Raw genomic sequence first — 17,290 nt, 5'->3', positions numbered from 1 at the left:
AGGAGAGGGATGCACACTCTTCCAGACCAAAGCAGCTGGAATCGACTCTGAACCCTGAAACATCTGTTCCGGTCGCTTTAATTTTCCGGGAGTGGTGGCGGGGAAAGAGGTGCTAGATTGTCTCTTCCTCTGAGTGAGAAGGTTCGCAACGCCCGCCCCTCTCGGCCCCGCTCTCCCGGGTCGTAGGGGCGCACAGAAGCTGGGTGCCTGAGATCCGGCCGGGGCGCGCCCTAAGGCCGGAACTCCGGCCTCCCTCACTTGGAGAATTGCGCCTGCACGGCGGCCAGGCCCAGTCCAGCAGGGACCAGGTGCGGGAACTTGCAGATAGCGCAGGTGCAGAGACCCGGACCGCCTGGGCCGCCGCCTGCGCCGCCGCCCGCTAGTGCGAACTGGCTACATGGCGGCTCATCGAGTGCCAGCGATAGGTACTTGGCGGGGCGTAGTGCATCCGGGGGCCCTACGGCGCCTGGTGCCAGCAGCACGGAGCCGGGCGCGGCGGCGAGCAGCGGCAGGCCTGCCAGCAGCAGGCGAGGCGCAGCGGGCCCAGCGCTCTCGCCCAGTGCGCGGCGCAGCTCCTGCAGCGAGCTGCCCAGCAGTAAGATGTAGTTGCGGGCGAGTAGCAGCGTGGCGATCTTGGAGAGTTTGCGGCCCGGCGCGCCCTGGCAGTGTGCCGCCGAGTAGGGCAGGATGACCTCGCGCAGAGCGTCCATGGCCAGGTTCAAGTCCTGCATGCGCTTCCGCTCGCGGCTGTTGATCTTGCGCCGCAGCTGCTGTTGCTGCTCTTCCTTGGCGTCTGCCCGGGCGCCCGCGTGCGCGCTCGGTCCCGTCCCGGTGGCCCGCGACTCGGCCGACGCCTCCAGTTTCTCGCGCGCCGCCTTGGGAAGAAGGGGACCCGGCGTGGAGGAGGAGGACGTGGAGGAAGAGGAGGGCGGCTGCCGGTAACCCACCAACTCGTACAGGGAGGCCCCGAGCTGCACGTCTCCAGGCCGCTGTGGCCGTAGCATGGTCGTTGGGGCGGCGTTCACGCGCGCTTGGGAAACCACATAGTACATCTGGGGGCGGTGGGGGTGGCCGAGAGCGCCCTTCGGGAACGCCCCAGGGTGGGTCTATTAACAGGCCGCCCCTCCCCGCGGAGCTGCGCTCGCGATGCTGACGGCTGGGCAGCAGCCCGCGTCCGACCCCTTTAAACTAAGCATGGGAACCTGCGGGGCATCGGGCGGCGGAGCGCAACCAATCGAAACACGAGATTAGGCGCAAGCGCACCCTCATTGGCCGCCGCACCGTAGAACTGTGTGGAGGTGTTGCTGGCGCCACTTAGGAGGTTATAGAGGACGCCTGCGCTAGGGTTTTGGTGTGCTTCTTTTAGGGTGCTACACCGGTGTTTCTGGAGGGTAGGCTGCATTGATGAGGCTAAAACTTGTGCGCCTCCCTCCAGCTGCCCAACCTCTCCTTAAATAGTAGTTATTATTATTATTATTATTAATATTATTATTATTATTATTATTATTATTAAAACATGGTCTCTGTCAGATTCTGAGAACGGTTTTTGGCCTCAACGACAGTAGTAGCGTTACTTCTTGCCACTGCCCTTTCCCCTTCTCAGCCTTCTGATTAAGAGGTCTTTCAAAACTAAGCCGCTACTTGGATCAGGTTTTTCTCCTCCCCCCAAAAAGTAACGTGTATTGTGTTCATTCTATTAGACTTTTTATTATTTGACTACACACACACACACACACACACACACACACACACACACACTTGAATGCGCTGAGGTGGGGCTGGATCTTTATTTTCTTCGAATATAAAATAGCATGACTTGACTTGGCTCTGGAATTCCTCTACCGCTGACACCAAGGCATACTAGTGCAGCTTGTCATCATTACGTGGCACAACGCCGAAGGGAAGGGCCCCTTTTGGTATCTAACCCTTCAGAGTTCCTCTGTCCAACATGGCAGCCCTGACCCACATGTGGCTATTTATTAAAATGAAATTAAGTAAAAAATGTGCTTCCCCAGACACAATAGCTTCATTTCAAGTCAAATGTTCAGTACGCATGTGGTTGGTGTTTACCATATTGGACAGAGATTGCTATTAAACAAAATCCATTGTTGGCAGAACATTCTATTGGACAGCACAAATCTAGAGTATAACAGAAAGGATACCAGCTTCCTTGGTCCTTAGTCCTCTGGTGTAAGAAGAAAGTCCCTGCCGAGAGGTCTGTTCACGTGAAATTTAGGAGGTCACTGGCTATGCTTGCTGATTTCAGGGTCACTTTGTTCTCAGTTTCTGCCACCAATATTTGCCCCAAAGGCTCCAACTGGTCTCCCCTTCCAACCGCCAGTTCCATTTAAAATAGTCTGCTCACATCTCAACTCCAACTTTGCTTTCTTTCCAAAATCTTGGTGATTTTGTGTGTTCCTTCTTTTTCCATCACATTTGTCAAACCATTAGAGCATTTCTTCTTGTCTTTGTTGTTGTTGTTAAGTGCCATCCAGTAGGTTCCAACCCATAGTAACCCTGTATAGGGTTTCCAAAGAGCAGCTGGTGAGCTTGAACCACTAACTTTGTGGTTAAAACCGACTTTGCAGTCCTAGATTGTATTATGTCAATATGTCTCTGCATTCGGCTGTGCTTGTCCTGAGGACTGGAACTACCTGTCCATTTCTGCATCCCTCACAGTTCTGAAATCTCTTTTAGCTCATAGGCTCAATCTTTGAATGGCACAAACTCCAAACAGTACTCTAAGAGTCACCATTTCCTCTAGGTCTCATAGAAGGAGGGAAGTTGGTAGCTTTTAGGGAGGTCTGACCCGACATAGGGGAGGAACGGGACTCACTTCTGGAAAGAGATGGAGGTCTCAGAAGGAAGGGGCTGAGTCCCTAGTAGACCACACTGGGCATCAAGGGGAGGGACCTAGAACATGACCTTGGAAATTTCAATCAGTTAAACTTGACACACCACTAATCATTTCATCTTCTGCTAAAGCACTGTGCTTTTCAGAACATTTTAAAAGACCTTTTTCATCCCTATTGTTCATTCTGAGGTGTGTATATGGTTCCTAGAAGGAAAATGGATTGTTGGGGGCCATAAAGAAACTTTCTGCAGTACTAGGAATCAGAGAAGGAAATGAAATGCAGCTCCAGCTGCCTCTACACATCTAGAAGAAATAGATAGTGCCTGAATGCCATTACACAATGGGTTATGCAAGAACTCAATATATGAATCCTGGTGCGATACTGTAGGGTAAACATTGAACTGCTAAATGCAAAGTCTGCGATTTAGGCCCACCAGCCACTCCTCAGAAACCCTATACAGGGTCTGAACCAACACAACGGCACTTAACAATAACAACAATCAAAAGGAAGGAAACAATGGAGAAGAACTTCAAATTCATATGAAAATCAAACTTACTGGAACCATTGAGACTGGGGGAACCCTTAAAACCTACAGCCTGGAAATAATCTTCAGACCTTGAACCAAATCTAGCCCGTGAAGCCATCATTAAACTAAACAATAACTTAACCACCAAAGAAAGTTTGCCTTGAGCATTGTGCTGTTGTAAAGATGCATCTATATGATTCAAATGGAAACAGTTCATCTAAAGTCCAAATGAGAACACTAAGGGGCAGAGAGTCCAAATTAATGGCAATGAAACAATCATGATCCAATGTGATATTGCCAATGTCACTGAATTGTAGAAATTGTGAATGGATGTATGTGTAGGATGTATGTGTAGTTGTATATATTGCCATCAAAAAGAACGGGGGGTAGGGAAGAGCTTTCTACCAATAACAGCGGAACTGGATTACCAGTGGGCTGGCTTCCTGAAGTCTCTCCCATTGGACCTGGCTTCCTAGAGGCAGTGGAGGCTAATGACATGAAAGACTGGGAACTGTGTGAAAGGATGAAGGGGCCAGCCTAGGGATTTTATTGAGGGATTTTATTTTGTCCCTAAAGAATGAGTTCACTGAGCTCCCACATCCATGAGCCCTGTATAGTCCTCTCCTGCAGTGTCCAACATCACTCTCAAAGCCACCTGCCCTGTGGCTGATGTGGCAAGCCCAATCACCTCCCTCAGCCCACATTCTGACAAGACGCTGCTAGTGGGAAGAGGAAGTAAACAAGGAGGCAGAACCTAAAGTTTCAGACAGAGTTGCCTAATCAGTGCCCTCCACATACTCCATCACAGGCAGGGGTTCCCAGGAATCAGAGCAGCTTTTCCCTCAAAGCAGCCTCTCCTACAGTCATGTGTCTATGAGGGTCCTCCCAATCTTGACCTCATACATCTCCTTCTTGGGGAAGAGGGTCTCTTGAGAGAAATGCCTTGAGGTGTCTTAGGGTGCAACTAAGTTGGCCTTAAGGGTGAATGGCTGCAAGGAAGAGAGAAAAGTTGAGTGTGGCAAGAGTTCTGGGGTAGAGAAGGGGCCCTGCCCCCATGGGGGACTCTGGAAAGAATCTCAGAAACAGAAGCAAGTTTCACTGTTGAAACTAGAATGAACGTCTGGGTGGTGTGGCTTAGGAAAAACCTCTTTATCTCTCTGTGACTCCCTTATACCAATTGTCATCAAACCACCCCAGTGGAGATGTGCAAGTCAGTCTGAGGGGTGGCTGGGGTAGGTGGTGGTGCCGCAAAGATGGTCGCCAAGCAGCAGAACTGTATGGCCAACAAGATACACAGCAAGTGTATCACCCAGTGCCGCAACGTAGCCAAGACCTCGAGAAATACCCCTTAGAAAAGGCGTCTGTAGAACCCTGGCTTTCTTCATTTTTTTTGTTTGTGGCTCTGCAATTTTCCAGATTATTCAAAGTATCAGAATGGGCATATGAAGTGATTGAACCTTAAGCTGTTTCCATTCTCTTGTGAATTATAACTTAAACTCATTCCTGATGTTTGATACCCTGGTTTAAAACGATTAAGTAAAACATCCTGCCTCAGAATGACTTTTCATATCATCCTTCATGTGTCATTCCAAGGTTTCTTCATGAATCATTCCAAATTTTCTAGTCCATACCACAGTGCCTTGCAAAAAGTGCCACATGAATAGAGCAATAAAATTTGATTGTTATGCTACAGTAGTGGACCTTACTTATTCAGTCAGTGAAGAGTAAGTTTTTCTATGTGATTGTTAAAACTGTATGTGGTATGATTAACTAGATCAAATCTGTATAGACAGGGTCTAGAGTTTGTTAACCCTAATGTGTTGGAAGAAGTGCAGCCAGAGTGCTCCTTGGAGGCCAGAATGGCCAAACTTCGTCTCTCATATTTTGGACATATTGTCAGGAGGGACCATTCGCTGGAGAAGGATATCGTGTTTGGTAAGGTAGAGGGTCAGAGAAAAAGAGGGAGACCCCCAACAAGATGGATTGGCAAAGTGGCAGTATCAATGGGCTCAAGTGTGGCAACAATTGTGAGGTTGGTCCAGGATCGGGCAGTGTTTCGTTCTGCTGTGCATACATAAGTCATTATAAGTCAGTACTGACTCAGTGGCACCTAACAACAACAACAATGTGTAAATGCAATTAGCTTAATTTAAAATTTTGGAATCTGGTTTTTATATAGGTAGGCACTTTATTACTACTATCTCTTGAAAGCACACTCCCATTTAGGATCAGGGGCTTATGGTGACCCCATATGTGTCAGAATAGAACTGTGTTCCATGATGTTTCCCGTGGCTGATCTTTTGGATTTAGATCACCAAGCCTTTCTTCCAAAGCAACTGCTGGGTGGACTTGACCCTCCAACCTTTTGGTTGTTGTTGTTAAGTGCCGTGGAGTCAGTTCTGACTCATAGTGACTCTGTATAGGGTTTCTGAGGAGCAGCTAGTGAGTTTGAACTGCTGGCCTTGTGATTTGCAGCCACACCAAGAGTCCTATTAATTAGCAGTCCAGAATGTTAACTATTTGCACCACCCAGAGAGCCTCAATTATCTCATCAATAAAGTGTTGTTGTTGTTGAGTGCCATCAAGTCACTTCTGACCCATAGCAACCCTGTATAGGATTTCCAGGGAGCTGCTGATGAGCTTGAACCACCCCGACTTTGCTACTCAAACCGACCTTGTGGTTGAGGCTTTATCGTATAGCAACACACCAGGACTTCAACAACAAAGTAGGAGGCTTAAAACAATAGAAATATATTCTCACTGTTTAGGTGGCTTGACATCTGAATTCAGAGCTAGGGTCTCTCTGAAAACTTTAGTGGGAGAATCTGTCCCATGCTTTTCTCTTGGCTTCTGGTGTTGCCAGCAATCCTTGGCATTCCTTAGCTTGTAGCTGTATCACCCCAATCTCTGCTTCCACCATCACATGGCATCTTCCCTGTGTGTCTCTATATCTGTGCCTCTTCCTCTTTGCTTATAAGCACACCAGTTATATTAGATTAAAGACCCAACCTGCTCCAACGGGACCTCATCTTAATTTGTTACACTGTAACTGTCCAAGTCTACAGTTCTGGGAACAACATGAATTTCGAGGGATACTATTCAACCCAGTGGGCAGGTGCTGTGGTTCTGTAGGATAAACACTGGACTGCTACCCACAAGGTCAGTGTTTCAAGCCCATTAGCCACTCAGTGGGAGAAAGATGAGGCATTCTGCTCCTGTAAAGATTTACAGCCTGAGAAACCCTAAAATGGGGTCACTGTGAGTCAAAACTGACTCCAGGGCACTTATCAACAATAATAATTCAACCCAGAGGAGCTTTGATGGTTCAAAAGTTGTAATGTTGGATTACTAAATTGGAGGTTCAAACTCACCCAGGGATGTCTTGAAAGACAGGCCTGGTGATCTGCTTCTTAAAGGTCTTAGCCTTCACATCCTATGCAGTAGTTCTACTTTGGATACATGGAATTACCATGAGTTGTAATCAACTCATTGGCAACTAATATCAGCCATTCCCAGTACAGTTGCTGGGGGATAGTGCACGTGGCTCACAGCACAGTGCTTGGCACATTGTTGGCATTAACAAAAGAAGGGTCATCTTTACCCAGCCAAGGACCCCACTAGTAGGACACGTGTATTTAAGTTACTAGTAGAGGGCCCCAGAGGAGGACTCCAGGTGGCCGTGTGGACCCAGGATGAGCACAGGACTTGGTGCTCACTGGAGCTGGTGACTTGGATGGACCTCTGTGCCAGGCGGGGGTTCCAGTGCCAGGCGAGGCGTGACGGCTGACAAGGGCCAGCAAGTCACTATGACCACTGGCAGGGGCCCTGTGGGCTGTCTCAAGGGGAGGCAGCTGCTGTGGCCTCCCACATTCGGGACATACTTGTGACGCTCCTACGTCCACCATAACAACCACTCTTGTCTTTGCCTAAAGGAGCTTGTGTGCGTCTGCCGGTGACTCCTTTCACCCCAGGAGGTGTGTGTCAGGCTTCCTTTTTCTTGCATAGAAACTGAAAGTGTCTCCCAGTTATTCCCCAACCCTGCCACCCACGCCTTGCATTGGGCCAAGAAGATTGGACCTTTGAAACAGCAGACAATGGGAACCCAAAGCTGCAGTAAGTGGGTGAGGGGAAACGTGTGTTTTGGATGTAGCTCTGGCTACCTCCTCTGTAAGTATAAAGGCAGGCTGCCTTCTGCAAAGCCCCCCACTGCTTGAAGCCCCCTGTTGTTACTCAAGAGACCTTCCTCTCACAGAAGGTTGGCTAAGCACAGAACAGTTTTTGCTAAAACATGCTGTTCAAACTGGCTGCAACTTAGACCTATAAAGACGAAATGGTTCACATTTTGAAGTCTTTCTTTCTTACTTCCTTTCTTTCCTTCCTTCTCTTTTTCTTTCTCTCCCTTTCTTTCTTTCTTTCATTTTTCTTTGTGGTCTTGTTTTTCAATTTTTAAGACTAAACTCTTTCTTTTTAACTTTTTGTGATTTGCATGAAAGATTACAGAGCAAGTTGGTATTTCATTCAACAATTCATACACATTTGATAAAGTGCTACTTTCTTCTAAGAAGGTCAACATCCTTTGGGAAGTTTAAATAACCCCAAATCCAAAATGAGAGTTTGGGGTTCTTTTTAATTCAAACCAAACACAGTTGCCAACAGGCTGATTTTGACTCAGAGTTATCCTATAGGACTGAGTAGAACTGAATCATAGGAATTCCAAGGCTATAAATCTTAAGGAAGCAGATTGCCAAATCTTTCTCCATCAGAGTGGCTGATCAGCTCAAATCGTTGGCTCAAATTGGTTAGCAATTGCACGCTTAACCACTGTACCACTGGGTTCTTTAAAATTACCTAAGAGGTAATGAACGTCACGCCATGCTATGAGAAGTAGCAACATGGCCAATGTGTGCTCTCTATTAGGTTTCCCATCCTGTACACATATTTCTGGAACACAAAAGATAAGCTTGTGGAAGAGGCCACAGAGGGAGGGATGCTTAGCTTCTTTCTGGGTTTCTCTATAGTGAGTGGAAAGGAGTCACAGTAGGGAGAGAAAATGAGGACAAGAAGGTGCTTTCCCCTCGCCCCCATCCCACTCCTTTGGAAAGTAAAGTGTTCTTGAATGGAAAGCAAAGTCTAAAAGTCACTAGGCCACCTCTTGTTTGAGACCATTCTGCCAGAATCTGATCACACATGTTGTTGTTGTTGTTAAGTGCCATCGAGTTGGTTCTGACTTCTAGCAACCCTGTATAGGGTTCCCGAGGAGCAGCTGGTAGGTTTGAACTTTTGACATTGTGGTTCGAAGTCCAGTGCTGATCCTACAGCACCACACTATGAATCTGTGGTTGTTATTGTTAAGTGCTATCAAGTCAGTGCCAACCCATAGCGACCTTGTATAGAGTTTCCAAGGAGCACCTGGTGAGCTTGAATCGCCAACTTTGTGGTCTAAGCCAACTTTGCAGTCCATTGCATCAACCCACAGCACCACAAATGTTGCGCTAATGATGACCTCATGCACAATAGGATCAGATTGTTGTGATCCATGGTGTTTTCATGGACTGATTTTCCAGAAGTAGATTGCCAGACTTTTCTTCCTAGTCCTTTGCAGTCTGGAAGCTCAGCTGAAACCTGTTCAGCATCATAGCAACACTTAGGCCTCCAATGACAGAGGGGTGGTGACTGACTGTACATGAAGTACATTGGATAGAAATTGAACCCAAGTGTTCCATGTGGAAGGGGGGAATTCTACCATTGCACCACCAGTGCCTCCCCCCCCCCCCCCAGTTACACGTTGTTGTGTTGCTAAGTGCTGTTGAGTCGGTTCCGACTCATAGCAACCCTGTATAAGGTTTCCAAGGAACAGCTGATGGGTTTGAACTGCTGACCTTGTGATTCACAGTCTAGTACTGATCATACAGCACCACACAAGGAGTCCAAGTTACACAGAGTTCAGGTTAAATAAAGATTCTTGCTGGGCATTTTTGAAAGAATGTGAATTTCATTCATAAGATTTTATGAGCTGGCATGCATGATGTTGAGTTACAATGTTGTTTTAAACCTTTATCACTGTCACTGTTGTTTCTGTTTCCAAAAACACAGGCAGTAATACAGTGCTCTCTTCTTGTTTGAACTCTAAAGACTAGAATATGTAATAGAAGAGTTTTACAAGTACTGATGTTGTTGTTATATGCTTTGGAGTCAGTTCTGACTCATAGAGACCTGCATAGGGTTTCTAAGGCTATGAATCTTTGTGGGAGCAGAAAGCCTCATCTTTCTCCCACGGAACAGCTGGTAGTTTCGAACTGCTGACCATGAGATTAGCAGCCCAATTCTTAACCACTATGCTACCAGAGCTCCACAAGTACTGCAGGAAGGTTTATTTTATTTTATCTTAATAAATGTCATTTCAGCCTGACTTTTTGAAAGCTGATTTCAATAAAGTTTACTAAAAATTATTTCTGAGTCCAAATTTGCTCTGTGACTTGTGTGTGCATGTGTATGTGTATGTAAGAACGTGAGAAGGAATGAAAAAAAGGAAAAAAAGATTAAATGGTATCTGTGTATTAAGAAAAAAAGATTCCTTCTAATAATAAAAGCTTGATTTAGTGACATAGCTCACAGAGAGGCAAGTAACTAAATTTTTTTCAAATTCAGAATTTGCTAATACCTACCCACTACTCTTGAGTCAGTTTGGATTCATAGTCTATAGGACAGAGTGGAACTGTTTCATAGGTTTCTGAGACTGTAAATCTTTATAGATGCAGACTGCCTCATCTTTCTCCAATAGAGTAGCTGTTGTTGTTACTGTTGTTGTTGAGTGCTGCTGAATCAGTTCCAACCCATAATGATCCTGTATAGGACTTCCAAGGAGCAGGTAGTGAGCTCGAACCACCAACCTTGCAGTCGAAACTGACTTTGCAATCCAGTGCATTAACCCACAGTGCCACACCAGGACTCTTGGTGGGTTCAAACTGCTGACCTTTCTCTTAACAACCCAATGCCACCATTCTGCATGTTACTCTAGTTCTAAAACGTCGCATCCTAATACCTGTTGTCGTTGTCATTGTTACGTGCCGTTGAGTCAGTTCCAACTCGTAGCCACCCTATGGGTTTCCAATAAGTGGCCGGTGAGTTTGAACTGCCAACCTTGAGGTTCAAACCAAACTTATAGTCGAGTAATTATCCTACAGCACCACACCATACCTGAAAACGACTACTCTTAAAATAAACTTCAGGTTATCATTGTGAAAAGCTTTATAAAAAGAGAAATGCATCTTTTGTTTTGAAGGTGATTGGAGATCATTTCTGCCCCATCAACAACACTTAGAGCAGATTGGTGGAATTGTAGGCATAGAAACATAATGTGAATAACAGAGTGATAAGAATCACTGCACAATTGAGGTATGAATTTTAGCCCCTATAACTGTGGCCGAAGGGTTGATTGGGGGCAGAACAAAAATATTCTTTGTACCTCCCTGAAGTCAAAAGCTGAAGCCAAATGCTCCAAAGACTTACACTGATACAATAAAAAGAGACAATTTGCTTGGAAGGCTGTGGCTAATTTATAACACAATGTCCAATGTCATGGTTAGTTTTGTTGCAAAAATTTTGGCAGTTTAACTCAGAGTCTCAGGCAGTGTGAAAAGCTGGGAGCGATTCTGGCTGCAGCATCTCTTGCTTGCTGGATGTTCCAAATGGTTCAAACAAGCCCTTTCATAGAGACGCTGGGCCAAGTGTGCTCAAAGGAATGAGGGGAACAAAGGTGGCTCTGAAGTCATTTCCCTGCACTGGGTCCAGCCATCCGGTTTCACTCTTTCCCCATTGAGTGGGCAGAATGCAACAGGAAGAGTGCGGATGAAAGAGAACAAACAGGTCGAATGTGTTTGGGGAGAGAATGGGGAGGCCTGGGCACTGAGCTGCTAAACTTTCATTCTAGGTTTTCAGAAAGGAGTGAATGATGAATTCTACAAACCTGAAAGGTAATCAAATATGGGTCACTGAAGCCCTGAGGCCAAGTTCCTAAAACACCTGCAGTGGCGGAAGGTTCTGGAAGTCACCGCAGCCTGCCTTTGGTGGCCAGGGCAGACACCCTGCTGGAGGCACAGAAGGAGCCTGTTCACAAGCTCACCTGTTGTTTTCCTGTTGGCTTGAAATCCTGCCCTATCTGTAAGAGCCAGCGGCTGGCTCTGACTCCAGATGAGACCAAAAGAAAGGCAGTGTGAAGCCTTCCAGAGTGCAGTTAAGGAGACCGGAGCTGGGGGGCACTGCCTTCCTCTCCCCAGCCAGGTCTGACCTGGAAATATTAACTGGGATGATGTGGACTATCAGCTTCAAACACACACATCTCCTCTGCTGTAATATTCTAAAGGGTTTCTGCTCAAAGGCTCAGCTTGGTTGTTTCTTACAAAGAGAAGTCTCAGTCCTTGGGTTGGGGATAAGGGCTAACTCAGTGGCCTTAGGTACACTCATCTAAGTCTCAGTTTCCTCATCTATAAAATGGGATCACAGTATTTATCTTTTTCTCATTGTTAGCAGCCATCGAGCAACACCTCCTTTCCACATACACACACACTCATGGTGACCCCATGCATGACAAGGTAAGACCTTCATGATCTATAGGGTTTTCATTGGCTGATTTTCAGAAATAGATCACCAGTCCTTTCTTCTTAACCCATCTTTGTCTGGAAGAACCACTGAAACCTCGACATCATAGCAACACACAGCCCTCCACTGACAGATGGGTGGTGGCTTCTCTTGAGATACATTGGCTGGGAATCAACCTGGGTCTTTGGCTTAGAAGGTAAGAATTCTGCTTCTGAACCATCCCTGTCCCCATGGCAGGAATGTTGTTGTTGTTGTTGTAAGTGCTGTTGAGTAAATAGGGGGTTATTGGAGACATGCTGGTGGAGTAAGAAGCAATCTTCTAGGGTTGTTATAAAGTTTAGAAAGAAAAGTAAGTAAGATGCCTTGCCCAGAGCTCAGTAAAATGGTAATAGTAACTGTGTTTGCTGAGCACTTGGTATGTGCCAAGCACCATGGACAAACCTGATTTCATGGTTTTCCTTCAAGCTAGAGCTGGGTCCCAGTTTTATTTGCTGGCAGAGCTTACTTTTTTCTCATCCAGGAATTAGACTGAATTAAGAATAGCAGTTTTTAAAGAAACCCCGTTTCCTTCCCCATGCAATCTGGACACATAGATACTTGATAGAGTATGCAACCATGCTTAAAACCAGATTGGTATATGTTTACATCTTACGTAAGTGTGCCACTTTCTTTGAGACCAAAGAAAGAGCAAGGTCAGCTTTGGAGCAAAGGAGGAGGAACCAATTGGGGCAGCCTTCCACCTGGAGGTGGAGAGATGCAAATGGATGAGCCTGAGGCCTGGGTGTCAAGGCATGATTTGCTCCTGACCCTGAGAGGATGGGACGGATGGATGAGACAGGAAGGAGATGTGATTGCCTGGTATGAGATGGATGGAGTCTTTTGGCAGAGTTTTTGCGTTGTTATTCTTTCTGCCTGGAAGACTCAACCCAGGTCTTCTTGTCATTGAGTCTGCAGAGCTCTCAGAATTCCTAATGGCACCCCATCTCTACTGGTCACTTCTTGTTTTAGTTTTTTTCTTTTTCCCCATGGTATTTGTTGAGTCTGCTTTGACTCATGGTGGCCTCATCAACAACAGAATAGAAATTGTCTGAGCTTGCACCATCTTCACAGTCGATATGCGCTAATCCTTTGGGACCACTGTGTATTTTGGGTACCTTCCAACCTAGGGGGCTCATCTTTCAACATGATATCAGATAATATTTTGTGTGTTCTGTGGGGTGTTATTGACTAATTTTTGGAAGTAGATTGCTAGGCATTTCTTCCTAGTCTTAGTCTGAAAGTTCTGCCGAAACTTGTCCACCATGGGTAACTCCGTTGGTATCTGAAATATCATTGGCACAGCTCCCAGAATCATAGTGACAGACAAGCCATCACAGTACAACAAATTGACAGAGGGGTGAAGGATATCAACAGCTGATATTGTTAAATGCCGTCGAGTTGGTCGTGATCCATAGTGACCCTGTATAGGGTTTTTGAGGAGCGGCTGATGAGCTTGAACCACCAAACTTGCAAATCGAACCGACCAATGCATTAACCTATAGTGCCACACCAGGACTCCATCAACAGCTGATAAGCCACATCCGTTACTTGCCTACTGGTTTATGCAACTGTTTTCCGCCACTCTAGAGGTTAAGTTCCATGAGAGCAACGTTCTTTGCTATATCCACAGTGCCTTGAACAGGGTTGGGCTGCTAGTATGAGATGCTCAGTAAATATGTGTTGGATGAATGACTAAAGAGGCAAAATCTAGACAGAACATAGGGTATTGAATACACCCTATGCACATAAGCTCCTGCCTTCTAGTAATTCATAAGCCGTTTGAGGACGTGAAGTACAAATATGTGAACCTCTGACTAGCAAGATCAGGTTACAAAGAAGAACCAAATAGTGGGTACAGAGGCACTGGTAAGACTTTCTTCTTGGGAGTCAGGGAAGGTCATCTGAGAGCTGTAGACTGGTGCACAAAAATTGCTGGACCCTGTTGTTGTTGTTAAGTGCCATGGAGTCAATTCCAACCCATAGTGACTCTACATAGGGTTTCCAAAGAACAGCTGGTGAGCTTGAACTGCCAACTTTGCAGTCCAGCACATTAACCCACAGCACCACACCAGGATTCCCCACTCTGGGATCTGGTTAAAATACAGAGTCTGGATGGAGCATGTGAGTCTTCACTTTAATCTAGCTTCCAGGTGACGCAGACACTGCAGATCCACAGACCACACATTCAAGGGCAGTGAGGCTAGAGATGTTTAGAAGAGGGAAATGCTACTTGCAGCTGGTCCAACCCCAAAAGGCCTCTGGACAAGGGTTCATCATGTAGAAAGGATGGGGAGATTGTGGGCATGAGAAGGGGGCGGGCAGAAGAGCGGGACTAGAAAAGACAGTGAAAGACGATGATAGAAGGAATGCGGAATGGATGATAACATGACAGAAAGACAAATAGGGAAGTTGATGGCAAAGGAGAGATAAGATAGGGAAACTTCCTCAATCATGGCCACCCTGGCAAACATTGTCTCTCTACTAGCTTCTATTTTTAAAAGAAGTTCGTGGAAGGATTGAGACACTGGTGTGTTGCCTTCATCTGAGCAAGCCATTACTCAGAACATGTTTTCAGAAATGTTGCAACCTGAATTTGCCCAACATGTTTTTATGTAAGTGCCAGAGCAAGCTCCGTGCAAGAAGATGATGCTGCAGAACCAGGGTTTGCGGGCACACATCCAGCAATGGTGGCCACATGACCAGTTTGACCAGCTGTAGTGGAGCTTCGTCTGTGATCAAATACCACCACACTTAGTGTTTGAAAACCATTATCACCTGTTATCTCAGTTTAACTGTATTGGTATGGATTACATCAGGACTCTACATCATTTAGGGGAACACAGTTCATTCCATAATAACTGTAGATTTGGATTCCCATGCACACCATCAGAAGAAGAATGGAGGGAGGTATTATTCTTTAGATTTAAACTTCCTGTGTGCTGAGAGAATTGGAATAAGGGAAGCAGCCTTGGGTTACTGGTCTGTATCAAAACTATGCCTCTGACAAGGACAATAGAATCCCATTGCTTACTGCTCTGGGCTTGGTTAAAACCAGCTGGATGTCTTCCCCCTTATTCCTCTTGGTCTCCTCCATTTCAGAGCCCTTTCTGCTCTGAGAAAGAGTGGGAGTACCGTTGCTGGAAAGGTCCCCTGGGATGCCCTCTGGGGGTACGGCTCTTTGCTCTCCCTGTTGCTCCCCATTTAGGCTGCATCCACGTTTGCCGGCTTCGAGAAGCATGTATGGGTCTCTGAGGGTTTGCGCTGTACATATCACACTTCACAGCAAGCAACCCAAACTTCCCATCAGTATTCCTTTTCTCTAGTCTACTACCAGCATTAATTTTTGTTCTCTTCCTAACTTTGCCCTTCCCAGTCTCTCTGGCTCCTCTCCTTGGTATTATATACAGTAATTTAGCACAGTCCCAGCCCGAGTCCCCAAACTTGTCTACACAAGCCCAGTCACAGGAGCCATCATCTTTGGAAGTTTACTTATATTTGAGTGTAGTTTTGTATTACTGTATGGTCTAGTCAAATGCAGTGCTTTCTCTAAAGGGACTTGTGGTGAGTGAGAGTCTCTTCTTACACTAATAAGCCAACTACAGTCCAGAGGGAATGCTTGCTGTTGTTGCTGCTGCTAAGTGCCATTAAGTTGGTTCTGACTCCTAGCAACCCAGTATATGGTTTCCAAAGAGTGGTTCATGGGTTTGAACCACCAACCTAGTGGTTACTAGTCCAGTGCTTATCCTACAACACCACACCAGAACTCCATAGGGGGTACAAATGTTTAACATGCCCCACTGCTAACTGAAAGGTAGGAGATTGCAGTCTACTTAGAGGAGCCCTGGAAGAAAGGCCTGGCAGACATTCTACTTCCAAAAAAATATCAGTCATTGCAAACCCTATGGAGCACAGTTCTACTGTGACACATTTGAGGTAACCCTGATTGGAATTGACTCAGTGACAACTGGTTAGGAGTCCAGACAAAGGAAAACAACACCCCAAAATGTATCTACTCGATAGGTCCTTCATGTCTTCATGCTCAATTCCCTTTGCTGCCCACCTTAACCTGTCTTCACACAAATCCACCTCCCATACTCCCCCTGGCTCTTCATCATGTTGTTATTACTACTCTCACCGTTCCTTTTTGTTGGCGTCCTGCAGTGGTGCTGTAGGGTAAGCACAGGACTTCTAACTGCAAGGTTGGCAGTTCAAACCCACCAGCCACTCCTTGGAACCTGTGTGCAGGTCGCTATGAGTCGGAACCGACTGGACAACGACATGGAGTTAATCATTCATCCCTGTTATAATCTGATGGTCAATTCCCCATGCCTCCAAATCTCTGCAGTCATAGTCTGCAGTAGGGCACTCTGACCTAGACAACCTGCCCTGGACTTTGCTGTGACCATCGCCCTGGGGTGAGGTGTGTCTGGGCTCACCGCCTCCTGTGCATGTGAGTGAGGATGGTGCTGGAGGTGGGGTGAGAAGGAGATGGGCACAGGTGATGGGAATTTATTTCTACTCTGCTCCCAAGGCTCACATATGTTAGTAGACCAGTCAGACACTTCAGCTTTTACTATCTTTAGGATAAATAACCAAGATCTGAACTTCCTTTGGTTGGCCAATGGACATAAGAGAAGAATGTACATTTCTCAACACAATGTACATCATGTCAGGTCAACCTCTCACTCAAATTCTTTTGGTGGCTTCTCAACACACTTGGAATTCAATTCAAAGGCCCAAAAGGCTGTACTCAGTCAGTTCCCTGCACTTTCACACTTTGGGTGTCAACTACCATATTGGAAGCCCAACAATTCTGCTAGAAGCTGGGTGAGGGGAGAAACCCTAAGATTTCACAAGGGATCTGCCTACATCTCAGATCCCTGGCCCTGCTGCATCCCCTGAGTTCATTCTGCTCCACTGCACAGGCTCCAGAGATCTTTCTGTAACAACTACATTCCTGCCTCAGGCCATTGCTCCTGATGGTTTCCCTCCTGGAGCATCTTCCTTCAACGCCTCCTCCCATTCACACTCTTCATCTTATCCAAAATGTGTCCTGATCTCCGGCCCCAAATACATCTAGTAATCCTCTCACCCCTTTCCCTGTGAGGTTTCTTTCTTCTTTTGTCTCAGTTGTCATTGCTGCTGTAATAGAAATATCATAAGTAGATGCTTCCAAAAACAGAAGCTGATTTTCCCACAGGTCTGGACGCTAAAAATCCAAATTAGTGTCTCAGCTGTCTCTTCCTCCTGTGGACTTCTTTCCTCGTTTCTG

General features: G+C 46.2%; 1 protein-coding gene and 1 pseudogene across 1 annotated transcript; one reads left to right on the top strand and one right to left on the bottom strand.

Moving 5' to 3' along the window:
• Positions 1-254: 254 nt before the first annotated feature.
• On the bottom strand, positions 255-1,052 carry OLIG1 (oligodendrocyte transcription factor 1). Its single transcript, XM_006862540.1, has one exon. The coding sequence runs from the start codon at positions 1,050-1,052 to the stop codon at positions 255-257; it is 798 nt and encodes a 265-aa protein (XP_006862602.1).
• A 3,573-nt stretch (positions 1,053-4,625) lies between these two features.
• On the top strand, positions 4,626-4,827 carry LOC102827883 (annotated as a pseudogene).
• The last annotated feature ends 12,463 nt before the right edge of the window (positions 4,828-17,290 follow it).

Source organism: Chrysochloris asiatica, unplaced genomic scaffold (genome assembly GCF_000296735.1).
Source record: "Chrysochloris asiatica unplaced genomic scaffold, ChrAsi1.0 scaffold00049, whole genome shotgun sequence".
Taxonomy (NCBI): domain Eukaryota; kingdom Metazoa; phylum Chordata; class Mammalia; order Afrosoricida; family Chrysochloridae; genus Chrysochloris; species Chrysochloris asiatica.
This window is presented reverse-complemented; position numbering and strand designations above follow the sequence as displayed.